The 13,809-nt window shown below is 44.9% G+C and overlaps 2 protein-coding genes across 2 annotated transcripts; one reads left to right on the top strand and one right to left on the bottom strand.

Annotated features, from left to right (window-relative positions):
- Positions 1 to 63: 63 nt before the first annotated feature.
- On the top strand, positions 64 to 4,692 carry cog8 (component of oligomeric golgi complex 8). Its single transcript, XM_079164330.1, has 5 exons — positions 64 to 544; positions 2,332 to 2,539; positions 2,759 to 3,553; positions 3,633 to 3,801; positions 4,148 to 4,692. Exons 1-5 carry the CDS (start codon positions 213 to 215, stop codon positions 4,414 to 4,416), a joined length of 1,773 nt encoding a protein of 590 aa, XP_079020456.1. The 5' UTR covers positions 64 to 212; the 3' UTR covers positions 4,417 to 4,692.
- A 226-nt stretch (positions 4,693 to 4,918) lies between these two features.
- Positions 4,919 to 13,564, bottom strand: nob1 (NIN1 (RPN12) binding protein 1 homolog). The gene is made up of 10 exons (XM_079164340.1): positions 13,479 to 13,564; positions 12,054 to 12,186; positions 10,534 to 10,667; positions 9,764 to 9,835; positions 9,550 to 9,669; positions 9,047 to 9,190; positions 6,704 to 6,937; positions 6,349 to 6,446; positions 6,080 to 6,224; positions 4,919 to 5,345 (listed from the first exon to the last, which is right to left on the bottom strand). The coding sequence occupies exons 1-10, from the start codon at positions 13,545 to 13,547 to the stop codon at positions 5,076 to 5,078; spliced, it is 1,419 nt and encodes a 472-aa protein (XP_079020466.1). The 5' UTR covers positions 13,548 to 13,564; the 3' UTR covers positions 4,919 to 5,075.
- Positions 13,565 to 13,809: the final 245 nt, after the last annotated feature.

A 13,809-nucleotide genomic window follows, 5' to 3' on the forward strand; every position in this document is an offset into this window, starting at 1 on the left:
AAGCGCATCTGGTTCACCAACCACCAATAACACTAACGAAGAAGAAGAAAGCGGAAACCGAGAACCAGGAAGTGGATGTCAACACGTCTGTGTTCTAGAGAACTCTGTTATTATCTATTATATATACATTCTATTATATATATCTTATATATTAGTCCGTCCCACTGACGAACCTCCAGCAGCAGCGGTTCTCCCGGTACTTCCGGTCCAACATGGCGGCGGTGGTGGACGTGGAGGATGAGAGTATTCTGGCCTCGATCTTTAAGGACAGCTTCCCGGACAGCTGGAGGGACAACCAGGACTTCTCCGTCTACCTGTCCGAACTCAGCTCCTTCGGAGTGGACAAGCTGAGCCGAGAGCCGGAGCGTCTGTCGGAGGAACGGGCTCAGATCCTTCAGCAGACCGAAGAACTGGCCTTCTGCAACTACCAGACCTTCATCCGGACCGCAGACTGCACCCAGAACACCTACCGGGACTTTGGTCGCGTGGAGAGCAGCGTGACCCGGATGTTGGACAAACTGCCGGGCTTTGGAGAGAGATGCAGGTCAGTGCTGAGGTTTAGTGATGAGGTCTAGTGATGAGGTCTAGTGATGAGGTTCAGTGATGAGGTCTAGTGATGAGGTCTAGTGATGAGGTTTAGTGATGAGGTCTAGTGATGAGGTTTAGTGATGAGGTCTAGTGATGAGGTTTAGTGATGAGGTCTAGTGATGAGGTCTAGTGATGAGGTTTAGTGATGAGGTCTAGTGATGAGGTCTAGTGATGAGGTTTAGTGATGAGGTTTAGTGATGAGGTCTAGTGATGAGGTTTAGTGATGAGGTCTAGTGATGAGGTTTAGTGATGAGGTCTAGTGATGAGGTCTAGTGATGAGGTCTAGTGATGAGGTTCAGTGATGAGGTCTAGTGATGAGGTCTAGTGATGAGGTCTAGTGATGAGGTTTAGTGATGAGGTCTAGTGATGAGGTCTAGTGATGAGGTCTAGTGATGAGGTTTAGTGATGAGGTTTAGTGATGAGGTTTAGTGATGAGGTCTAGTGATGAGGTTTAGTGATGAGGTCTAGTGATGAGGTTTAGTGATGAGGTCTAGTGATGAGGTTTAGTGATGAGGTCTAGTGATGAGGTCTAGTGATGAGGTTCAGTGATGAGGTCTAGTGATGAGGTTTAGTGATGAGGTCTAGTGATGAGGTCTAGTGATGAGGTCTAGTGATGAGGTTTAGTGATGAGGTCTAGTGATGAGGTCTAGTGATGAGGTTCAGTGATGAGGTCTAGTGATGAGGTTTAGTGATGAGGTTTAGTGATGAGGTCTAGTGATGAGGTCTAGTGATGAGGTCTAGTGATGAGGTTTAGTGATGAGGTCTAGTGATGAGGTCTAGTGATGAGGTCTAGTGATGAGGTCTAGTGATGAGGTCTAGTGATGAGGTTCAGTGATGAGGTCTAGTGATGAGGTCTAGTGATGAGGTCTAGTGATGAGGTCTAGTGATGAGGTTTAGTGATGAGGTTTAGTGATGAGGTCTAGTGATGAGGTCTAGTGATGAGGTCTAGTGATGAGGTTTAGTGATGAGGTTTAGTGATGAGGTTTAGTGATGAGGTCTAGTGATGAGGTCTAGTGATGAGGTTTAGTGATGAGGTCTAGTGATGAGGTCTAGTGATGAGGTCTAGTGATGAGGTTCAGTGATGAGGTCTAGTGATGAGGTCTAGTGATGAGGTTTAGTGATGAGGTTTAGTGATGAGGTCTAGTGATGAGGTCTAGTGATGAGGTCTAGTGATGAGGTCTAGTGATGAGGTCTAGTGATGAGGTCTAGTGATGAGGTTTAGTGATGAGGTCTAGTGATGAGGTCTAGTGATGAGGTTCAGTGATGAGGTCTAGTGATGAGGTCTAGTGATGAGGTCTAGTGATGAGGTCTAGTGATGAGGTCTAGTGATGAGGTTCAGTGGTGAGGTCTAGTGCTATAAAGTACAATATGAACCTCTGAGATGTAGTACATTAAAAAGTACAATAAATAGTGGATGAGAAAAAAGAAGTAGCAGATAATGGAAATACTCAAGTAGAGTACCTGAAGTTTTTATTTAAGTACTTCAGTATCAGGTTCCCTTCACATCTATTATGTTGTTTTTATTAGTTTTTAAAACGTTTATTCTGCTAAAAGCATATTTTAAATAGAAACATGATATATATATATATACATAATATATCAGGATGAGGGTCAGTGATGGAGGTTTAGTCAGAGTACAGGTGGACCAGACTGCCAGATCCTCAGACCCTCAGACCCCCTAACCCTCAGATCCGTGTTGTGTTCAGGGTCTTCTGACTCCCATGTGATCCGTGTTGTGTTCAGGTCCTTCATGAAGGAGGCGGAGCAGATCGGAGCCAGTCGCCGGATGAACAGCCTGACGTTGAACCGTCACACTGAGATCCTGGAGATCCTGGAGATCCCTCAGCTCATGGACACCTGCGTCCGCAACGGGTACTACGAGGAGGCTCTGGAGCTGGCGGCCTACGCCAAGAGGCTGGAGAAGAAGCACTCGTCTCTCCTCGTCATCCAGGTGAGTCCAGGGACCCGGTCCACACAGTTCACCAAGTAAACCAGGTTTATCTCTAGTTAGTCTGACCCAGTTCATTAGGTTCCATAAAATCAACATAGTTACTACCTGCCACACTAACACACACCGCCACCAATTCAAACATCTAACACACAGACTGAACTAATGGCTCCTAAATATATTATTCTATTCTGATATATTATTTACACTCTGTATCCTCAGGGGATCGTGCGTGAGGTGCGTCAGTCTGCTCAGCTGATGCTGAACCAGCTGCTGCAGCAGCTCCGCAGTAACTCTCAGCTGCCCGCCTGCCTGCGTGTGATTGGCTACCTGCGGAGGATGGACGTGTTCACGGAGGCGGAGCTCCGGGTGAAGTTCCTGCAGGCTCGAGGCTCCTGGCTCCGGTCCATCCTCGCCGCCGTCCCGGAGGACGACCCTTACTTCCACATCACCAAAACCATCGAGGCCTGCAGGGTCCACCTGTTCGACATCATCACGCAGTACAGAGCCATCTTCTCCGACGAGGACCCGGTGAACGAGGCGCCGGTGAACGAGGCCGCCATCTTCCACGGCTGGGTGGTGCAGAAGGTGGCGGAGTTCCTGGAGACCTTAGAGAGGGATTTGCAGCGGGGCGTCGGGGGTCGCCTGGACTCCCTGCTGGGTCAGTGCATGTACTTCGGTCTGTCCTTCAGCCGGGTCGGGGCGGACTTCCGCGGGCAGCTGGCGCCGATGTTCCAGCAGGTGGCGGCGGAGACGTTCCGCAGAGCCACGCGGGAGGCGGCGGACAAGTTCCAGGAGGACATGAACCGGTACACGCTCATCGCCCTGCCGTCTGTTTTAGGGGGGGCCCCCGGGAACCAGACCGGAACCCTGCAGCCCCCCATGTCCCTGCTGGACTTCCAGCCGCTGGCCTGCTTCCTCAACAACATCCTGACGGCCTTCAACGACCTGCGGCTCTGCTGCCCCGTGGGACTGGCTCAGGACGCGGCCTCCTGTCTTCAGGACGCCCTGAACACGGTGAGCTTTAACTGCTTCATGTCTCAGGTGGGACCCGGCTCTCGTCTGGTGTGTTGATGTGGTCTTGTTTTCCCGTCAGGTGACCCGTCAGATCCTGGTGTTCCACCGGGCCGAGGAGTCGGCCTTCAGCAGCAGAGAGAAGCAGCTCTTCCTCCTCTTCTGCTCGGCCTACGCTGAAGACCTGCTGCCGTTCCTCAACCGCTGCCTGCAGGTCCTGTTTCCTCCGGCTCAGATCGCACTCATCCTCGGTGAGCTAGATCAGTCCTGATCCACATCCTGACCCACATCCTGATCCACATCCTGATCCACATCCTGATCCACATCCTGACACACATCCTGATCCACATCCTGATCCACATCCTGACACACATCCTGACCCACATCCTGACCCACATCCTGATCCACATCCTGACCCACATCCTGATCCACATCCTGATCCACATCCTGATCCACATTAAATATGAATATTAAATATGAATAATGGAATGAACCTGTTCTGAACCCGGTCTCTTTCTAAACCCGGTCTGAACCCGGTCTCTGTCTAAACCCGGTCTCTTTCTGAACCTGGTCTAAACCTGGTCTCTGTCTCTTCAGGAGTTCCTCCCACTCAGCTGCACCGGTTCGGTGGTTTGGGCTCCATCGACCTCGTCGTCGTCCTCCAACCGCTGGACTTCCTGCTCCCTCAGAGAGAGACCCAGATCCAGGACCCGACCTTTGAGACCCAGATCCAGGACCCAGGACCGGAGTCAGGAGGGCTGGACCCGGAGTCTGTCCAGTCCGGTTTCAGAGACTCTGAGGAACCAGAAGAAGAGATGAGAGGAGACGAGGAAGAAGAAGAAGAAGAAGACTTCTCTGTGGACTGAAGGACCTTTGATGTTTATTCAAAGTGTTCAGAGAGAAAACATGAAGAAATCTAAAGTTTATTAAAAAATGATGATAAAACATGAATGCGGAAACTGACTCGTGTTTCTGACATTAATCAATATATTAATAATCAACATTAATAATTATCCATATTAAGAATAAAATATGTTGTTTTATGGGATTAAAGATTATTCATGAATGTGTCTTCACATTAAAATAATGAGACGTTATGAGATATTTATTATAATAGATTCATGTTATAATAATAAAGAAGTTATGAGATATTTATAATAGATTCATGTTATAATAAAGACGTTATGAGATATTTATTATAATAGATTCATGTTATAATAATAAAGTTATGAGATATTTATTATAATAGATTCATGTTATAAGAATAAAGAAGTTATGAGATATTTATAATAGATTCATGTTATAAGAATAAAGAAGTTATGAGATATTTATAATAGATTCATGTTTTAAGAATAAAGAGAAGTCATGAGATCATATTTATTATAGTAGATTCGATACATAAACATTAATGTGACAAGTTTTCTGTTTAAAGGACCGTGTATGTTCTTCGTGCTTCAGATAGGACTCTTTAGTTTGGACCTGGAGGTCCTCCAGGTCCTGGTCTTCAGGAGTCCAAATCAATCGCTCACTTCTTCTTCACAAACTTCTTGTGGGCGGAGTTTGGGTTGCTCCGCCCCCTTCCGCCGCCACAGCGCCCGTCTCTGATCTGCAGGTTGGCGGCTCGGCTGTAGACGTCGTTCTGGCAGAAGGGGGACCCTCCGGCCTCGTAGTCCGGGTCCAGGACGTCGGTCTTCTGACGGGCTTTACGGGACAGTCTCTGCTGGGGGAAGCTCTGGTCCTCCACCAGCTGAGGGTTGTTACTGTGTTTACCTCCATGAGGCCGAGGTAGAGGGTGCTGGAACACATGAGACACATGGTACATCAGGTACAAGTACTACAGTCGTCTGGTACAAGAACTACAGTCGTCGGGTACAAGAACTACAGTCGTCGGGTACAAGAACTACAGTCGTCGGGTACAAGAACTACAGTCGTCTGGTACAAGAACTACAGTCGTCGGGTACAAGTACTACAGTCGTCGGGTACAAGAACTACAGTCGTCGGGTACAAGTACTACAGTCGTCGGGTACAAGTACTACAGTCGTCTGGTACAAGAACTACAGTCGTCGGGTACAAGTACTACAGTCGTCGGGTACAAGAACTACAGTCGTCGGGTACAAGCACTACAGTCGTCGGGTACAAGAACTACAGTCGTCGGGTACAAGTACTACAGTCGTCGGGTACAAGAACTACAGTCGTCGGGTACAAGCACTACAGTCGTCGGGTACAAGAACTACAGTCGTCGGGTACAAGTACTACAGTCGTCGGGTACAAGAACTACAGTCGTCGGGTACAAGAACTACAGTCGTCGGGTACAAGTACTCTATAGTCCGCTGTGTTTACCTCCATGATGAACACATGAGACATGGCTACAAGTACTACAGTACTGTCATCAGGTACAAGTACCGCGCTCAAATCTGATGTACTGTTCCACCTACTGCTACTTTATACTTCACTACATGTCTTTTTACTGCATTTATTTAGTTTTTATATGAATATCTAGTGCTACAGGAGAGAGTGTGTGTGTCTCACCCTCAGCCCTCTTGGGTTCAGGACTTTGGGGTTCTTAGAGAAGTGCATCTTGGTGCTTCCGTCCTCGCCGACCGTCACAGCGAGTTTCTTCAGAGTCGGGTTTCCACAGTGAGGACAGAACACTTTGTTCATGATGCTGGTGGTCCTGAAAGTTAGACCACATCCACATTAAAGACCTGGTCCAGAGACTCTCTGGTCCTCAGGGTTCTATCAACACTAGGTTCTGGTCCTCAGGTTTCAGGTTCTGGTCTCAGGTGAACTGGACTCACCTGAAGCAGGCGTGACATCTCAGGATGTAGTTCCTCGCCTGTTTGATCAGCATCCCGTTAACAGACAGAACATGAAGACCGATCTGAATGAGAACGTTCTGGAACAACAGAGGATCAGATGAAAGGGTTAATCAATCACATCATCAATAACCGATTATTGGAGTCATATTTCAAGCATTTTATGCTTTTCTTTGTTTAATATGATAATAAACACAATTAATAAACACACGTTAATAAACATACTTGACGTGTTAATAAATATGTTTATTAAAAAATGTATTTCTATATAATTAAACAGATCTACTCCGTCTTAACTACCATGAAAGACCTACAGGTGACCTTGACCTACAATTACCTGCATGGCGAAGTCGGTGGTCAGACATCCCACTTGGACATCAGCAGGAGCCGTCCAATCAGCAGAGTCCATCTTCACCTGTTTGATGTTCCCAGGAGTGATCCATCCTCCACCATCATCATCATTATCTTCATCATGGTCTTCAGGCTCGTTCTCTTTGTCTTCGTCTGATTGGTCCTCTGTCTGCAGCGATATGTCCAACCTGACCTCTGATGTGGAGACCTTGTCCACTTTCTACAGACATCAACATTTATTGATATATTATCAGTAATAAGTTTATATTATTAGATCATTTTATTATTAATCAGTACGATGTTTATATGTTACATATGAAATGTGGAATAATTCCTTCAGACCACAGCGTTACCTCTGATGCCGTGTTCACACCAAACGCGGCGCGAGTAGATTACATACAAAGTCTATGCACAGACGCGATGAGACTGGAGTGACGTGAATTTGCGATGGTGGGGCGCGTTTAGCGCGGCGCGAATTTGCGTCAAACGGCGAATCGCCCCCAACGCGTAAGTTGAAATTTTTAAACTTCGGGGGAAAAAATGGCGTGACGCTGTGGCGCGATAGCCTATCAGCGTTGAGATGTTTCTCCTGTCATCGCTGACGTCCTGCCGTGAATCAGGAAATAAATACTGTAGCCGTCCATGTTCACCCAGAGCTACGATCCCTCATATCGGTAGAGACCAGACTATGTGTATACATGTGTGTGTGTGTAAACCATATTATTTTTTCCACGGTTGATGGCGGACAGTTGAACGGCTTTCAGGGCAATAAGCCACGCCCCCTCTCCGGCACGTCCAGCGCGATTCACGCGAATGAACACGAATAGTCCCCGGAGAGACCGGCGGCGCAGATGACGCGATTAACGCGATTCGCGCCGCGAACACGGTATTAGTGTTTGGAGTCTGTTTACTCTTAGCTTAATAAACATGTAAATGAACATGTTAATAAACAAGCGTTAATAAACATGTAAATAAACAAGCGTTAATAAACATGTAAATAAACAAGCGTTAATAAACATGTAAATAAACATGTGAAAAACATGTTAATAAACAAGCGTTAATAAACATGTAAATAAACATGTGAAAAACATGTGAATGAACATGCATTAATAAACAAGCGTTAATAAACATGTAAATAAACAAGCGTTAATAAACATGTGAAAAACATGTTAATAAACAAGCGTTAATAAACATGTAAATAAACATGTGAATGAACATGCATTAATAAACAAGCGTTAATAAACATGTAAATAAACATGTTAATAAACAAGTGTTAATAAACATGTAAATAAACATGTGAAAAACATGTGAATGAACATGCATTAATAAACAAGCGTTAATAAACATGTAAATAAACATGTTAATAAACAAGTGTTAATAAACATGTAAATAAACATGTGAATAAACATGTTAATAAACATGTAAATAAACATGTGAATAAACATGTGAATAAACATGTTAATAAACATTCGGTAATAAACAAGCGTTAATAAACAAGCGTTAATAAACATGTGAACAGACACATGTTAATAGACACGTTAATAGACACAAACAAGTGTTAATAAACATGTAAATAAACATGTGAATAAACATGTTAATAAACATGTAAATAAACATGTGAATAAACATGTGAATAAACATGTTAATAAACATTCGGTAATAAACAAGCGTTAATAAACAAGCGTTAATAAACATGTGAACAGACACATGTTAATAGACACGTTAATAGACACACGTTAACAAACACATTAACAAACACTTGATTAGAACACCGACTATAAAACGTATTGGTCTATGGATTGGTCTGTAGTAGGCGGCCCGTGATTGGTCTATGGATTAGTCTGTAGTAGGCGGCCCGTGATTGGTCTATGGATTAGTCTGTAGTAGGCGGCCCGTGATTGGTCTATGGATTGGTCTGTAGTAGGCGGCCCGTGATTGGTCTATGGATTAGTCTGTAGTAGGCGGCCCGTGATTGGTCTATGGATTAGTCTGTAGTAGGCGGCCCGTGATTGGTCTATGGATTAGTCTGTAGTAGGCGGCCTGTGATTGGTCTATGGATTAGTCTGTAGTAGGCGGCCCGTGATTGGTCTATGGATTAGTCTGTAGTAGGCGGCCCGTGATTGGTCTATGGATTAGTCTGTAGTAGGCGGCCCGTGATTGGTCTATGGATTGGTCTGTAGTAGGCGGCCCGTGATTGGTCTATGGATTGGTCTGTAGTAGGCGGCCCGTGATTGGTCTATTTAGTGCTGTAGAGAAGTCACATGACACCAAACGCTCCCTTTGTTCTGAATGAGCTCAGATCCTGAAGCATCAGGTCTGGTAAACTCACCAGTATTTCCAGCAGACACTCGTCGATGGACGCCAGCGGGTCTCTCCAGAACTGGAAGGTGTTGAACTCGTCATCGTCAGCAGAAGACGTCTGTGTGCTCGTCTGGTTCCTTTTGATCTTTGGGTTTAAAACCTCCACAGGATCCTGGAGGAGCCGGGACGACACCAGACGTTACGTTTACAGTGAGGAGACTTTGGAGAGGGTTCAGTTTATTTATTGTGCTTTTCCTGCTCTGAGAAGTCAAAATGTCTCCTGAACTGTTACTAACTATAAACACTGTTGATGATCAATGAGTTGTTTCTAGTTTGAATTGTCCAGCACAAGAAGAAATGGACAGACAGGTTTCTATGAGTGGACACGAGGACATGGACTGAAGTCTACAAGGACATGAGCACATGGACGGAACGCTGCGAGGACATGAAGATGTGAAGACATGAGGACGTGAAGACATGAGGAAGTGAAGACATGAGGATGTAGACAGACTTCCTCATGGTCAGACTCACCAGTAGAACCAGCAGGTCTCTGTCGATGGACGGTAGCGGTTCTCTCCAGAACTGGAAGCTGTTGAACTCGTCACCGTTTGATGTCTCCGTCTGTTGGACGTTCAAACTGTCCACATGTTTCTGAAGGAACGTCGAGGAAATTATAAACTGGAAAATGTCCCCAAATGATGTTTGAGGCTTTATCTTGATTTTCTATGAGAAGGAAGACTTTTACCTTGGAGGGGAAGTGGAATCCTGCTACGTTAACGGGAGTCTCTGGGTGTCGCTGTGTGCTGTGGATATCAACCTGAGACAGAAAATATATATATATATTGTATGTGTATATATATACACACACACACACACACACACACACACACACACACACACACACACACACACACACACACACATATACACGTATAAATTAGTGCTGGGCAACGATTACAATTTTTAATCGTGATTAATCGCATGGATTTTGTGCGATTAATCGCATTGTTATAGCGAAGTTCAATAATGAATTCAAAAGTTGTGTATTATTTTAAAAGTATTGCTATAATCAGGTGCTTTTAACAGCAGTATTCCCTTTACACAGCAGCAGTTCTATCTCTTCACTATCTGTGCTCAGTGTGCTGACGTCATGTGAAACGTTCCACTGCTGTGCAACATGAACAACATGTTTCAGAGCATGTGAATGCAGCTCTACTCTTCATCACTATCATGCTGTAACTCAGAGGTGATGACGGTTACCCAGCGATCAAAGAATAAAGACACTTTACGCACAATTTAGGTGTATTTTCCCTCACGAGACGCAGGCAGCATGTTTTATACTTAATGTGAATATAATTCATACTTTGTTGGCATCTTATTCTGAAAACCGGATGTTCGTTTGAAGAAACCGGATGTTGTCTCACGTTAATCTTTCCGATAACTTTCTTAGCTCATTCTTGAGGCTCATACGTGCCGTCATTCGTTGCGATCCTAAAAGCGTGATGTCTCAGGTACCTTGACCTCCGGCTCCTTCTTCAGGTGTTCAGAACCAACATGTTCCAGCTCCAGCTGGTAGGTCAGAGCCAGAACTTTGATGTCTGTGGCGGAAAGACTCGGGTAGTCTCCGGTCTTCTTAGAGAACTCGGTCACTGAGACAAGACACAGGAAGAAAAGAGACACCAGACCTCAGGTTTAGTTTAGTTTATCTAGTCTGACGTGTTCAGGTTTAGTTTAGTTTATCTAGTCTGACGTGTTCAGGTTTAGTTTAGTTTATCTAGTCTGACGTGTTCAGGTTTAGTTTAGTTTATCTAGTCTGACGTGTTCAGGTTTAGTTTAGTTTATCTAGTCTGACGTGTTCAGGTTTAGTTTAGTTTAGTTTATCTAGTCTGACGTGTTCAGGTTTAGTTTAGTTTATCTAGTCTGACGTGTTCAGGTTTAGTTTAGTTTATCTAGTCTGACGTGTTCAGGTTTAGTTTAGTTTATCCAGTCTAACCTGTTGAGGTTTAGTTTAGTTCATCCAGTCTGACGTGTTCAGGTTTAGTTTAGCTTATCCAGTCTGACGTGTTCAGGTTTAGTTTATCCAGTCTGACGTGTTCAGGTTTAGTTTAGTTTATCCAGTCTAACCTGTTGAGGTTTAGTTTAGTTCATCCAGTCTGACGTGTTCAGGTTTAGTTTATCCAGTCTGACGTGTTCAGGTTTAGTTTAGCTTATCCAGTCTGACGTGTTCAGGTTTAGTTTATCCAGTCTGACGTGTTCAGGTTTAGTTTAGTTTATCCAGTCTGACATGTTCAGGTTTAGTTTAGTTTATCCAGTCTGACATGTTCAGGTTTAATTTAGTTTATCCAGTCTGACGTGTTCAGGTTTAGTTTAGTTTATCCAGTCTGACATGTTCAGGTTTAGTTTAGTTTATCCAGTCTGACGTCTTCAGGTTTAGTTTATCCAGTCTGACATGTTCAGGTTTAGTTTAGTTTATCCAGTCTGACGTCTTCAGGTTTAGTTTATCCAGTCTGACGTGTTCAGGTTTAGTTTAGTTTATCCAGTCTGACGTGTTCAGGTTTAGTTTAGTTCATCCAGTCTGACGTGTTCAGGTTTAGTTTAGTTTATCCAGTCTGACGTCTTCAGGTTTAGTTTAGTTTATCCAGTCTGACGTGTTCAGGTTTAGTTTAGTTTATCCAGTCTGACGTGTTCAGGTTTAGTTTAGTTCATCCAGTCTGACGTCTTCAGGTTTAGTTTAGTTTATCCAGTCTGACGTCTTCAGGTTTAGTTTAGTTTATCCAGTCTGACGTGTTCAGGTTTAGTTTAGTTTATCCAGTCTGACGTGTTCAGGTTTAGTTTAGTTCATCCAGTCTGACGTCTTCAGGTTTAGTTTAGTTTATCCAGTCTGACGTGTTCAGGTTTAGTTTAGTTTATCCAGTCTGACGTGTTCAGGTTTAGTTTAGTTTATCCAGTCTGACGTGTTCAGGTTAGTTTATCCAGACTGACGTGTTCAGGTTTAGTTTAGTTTACCCAGTCTGACGTGTTCAGGTTTAGTTTACCCAGTCTAACATGTTCAGGATGAGGCTCCTTAAAGACCAGCTGGTACGGTAGGACAGCCAGACTCTTCCTGGTGGGTTTGTCTCTGATCTCGTTGACCACATCTCTCAGTGTGTAGATGTTGCTTCCGATATCCTGCAACAAAAAACCAACAGACCGAACTGTGACTATTCAATAAATAATATAATAAAACAGATCTACTCCGTCTTAACATGAATAAACCTAACAGAAGGACCTCCAGGTGACCTTGACCTACAGATGACCTTAGCCTACAGGTGTCACGGTGACCACAGACCGTCATGTGACCACAGACCGTCACTGTGACTACAGACTGTCACGGTGACCACAGAATGTCACGGTGACCACAGACTGTCACTGTGACCACAGACTGTCATGGGGACCACAAACGGCCACTGTGACCACAGACCGTCACTGTGACTACAGACCGTCACGGTGACCACAGAATGTCACGGTGACCACAGAATGTCACGGTGACCACAGAATGTCACGGTGACCACAGACTGTCACGGTGACCACAGACTGTCACGTGACCACAGACCGTCACGTGACCACAGACCGTCACGGTGACCACAGACCGTCACTGTGACCACAGAATGTCACGGTGACCACAGACCGTCACTGTGACCACAGACTGTCACTGTGACCACAGAATGTCACGGTGACCACAGACCGTCACTGTGACCACAGACCGTCACTGTGACCACAGACCGTCACGGTGACCACAGACCGTCACTGTGACCACAGAATGTCACGGTGACCACAGACCGTCACGTGACCACAGACCGTCATGGTGACCACAGACTGTTATTGTGACCACAGACCGTCACGGTGACCATAGACTGTTATTGTGACCACAGACCGTCATGTGACCATAGACTGTCACGGTGACCACAGACTGTCATGTGACCACAGACCATCACGGTGACCATAGACTGTTATTGTGACCACAGACTGTCACGGTGACCATAGACTGTTATGGTGACCACAGACCGTCATGTGACCATAGACTGTCACGGTGACCACAGACTGTCACGGTGACCATAGACTGTCATGTGACCACAGACCATCACGGTGACCATAGACTGTTATGGTGACAGAAGTGATACAGCTTCTCCACAGAGTGACTGAAGAGCTGATCACCATGGCAACACCCATGTTCTCTGTGCATCATCTCCTCGCTCATACTCAGCGGAAGTGACGTGTAATACTGAGGTAACGAAAGGAACATGTTTTAAATAAAGGTGAATATTAAATGTAGATGTATTTAAGAGTATTTAATGTCAGTCTGGTGTCCATCAGTCCGGAGCAGAGGGCCTTCTCTCCGGTCTCGTTACCGGACAGCGGCCGGACCGACGTCACGCTAACTGACGTCACTTTATTGATTAACGTATTTATTAAAAACTCACCTGCAGCGGAGCTTTCTTTAAAAACGCTCCAGCATCCGCGACGACATGCGCCACCAGGGTAGACGCCATTTTGGATATATTTGACCGGAAACTGGAGCGACCAATCAGAAGAAAGGAAAAGAGTCTCGTGACAAAGAGAGCACGGTGCGTTCATGAACTCCTCACTACGCATGTAAAGAGGGTCAGCTTATTTAGAAAGCACATTGTTTTAGGTGTATCCGTCTACAATCATAAATGTTTATTAAATGAAATTTTTCTTTTACTAAAATAGTTTTTTCTTTAATTTTGTTGTTAATATTTGTTGTTGTTAATTATTCACTAAAGCCATTTT

The sequence above is a fragment of the Pholis gunnellus genome (assembly GCF_910591455.1).
Source record: "Pholis gunnellus genome assembly, chromosome: 1".
Classification (NCBI taxonomy): Eukaryota; Metazoa; Chordata; class Actinopteri; order Perciformes; family Pholidae; genus Pholis; species Pholis gunnellus.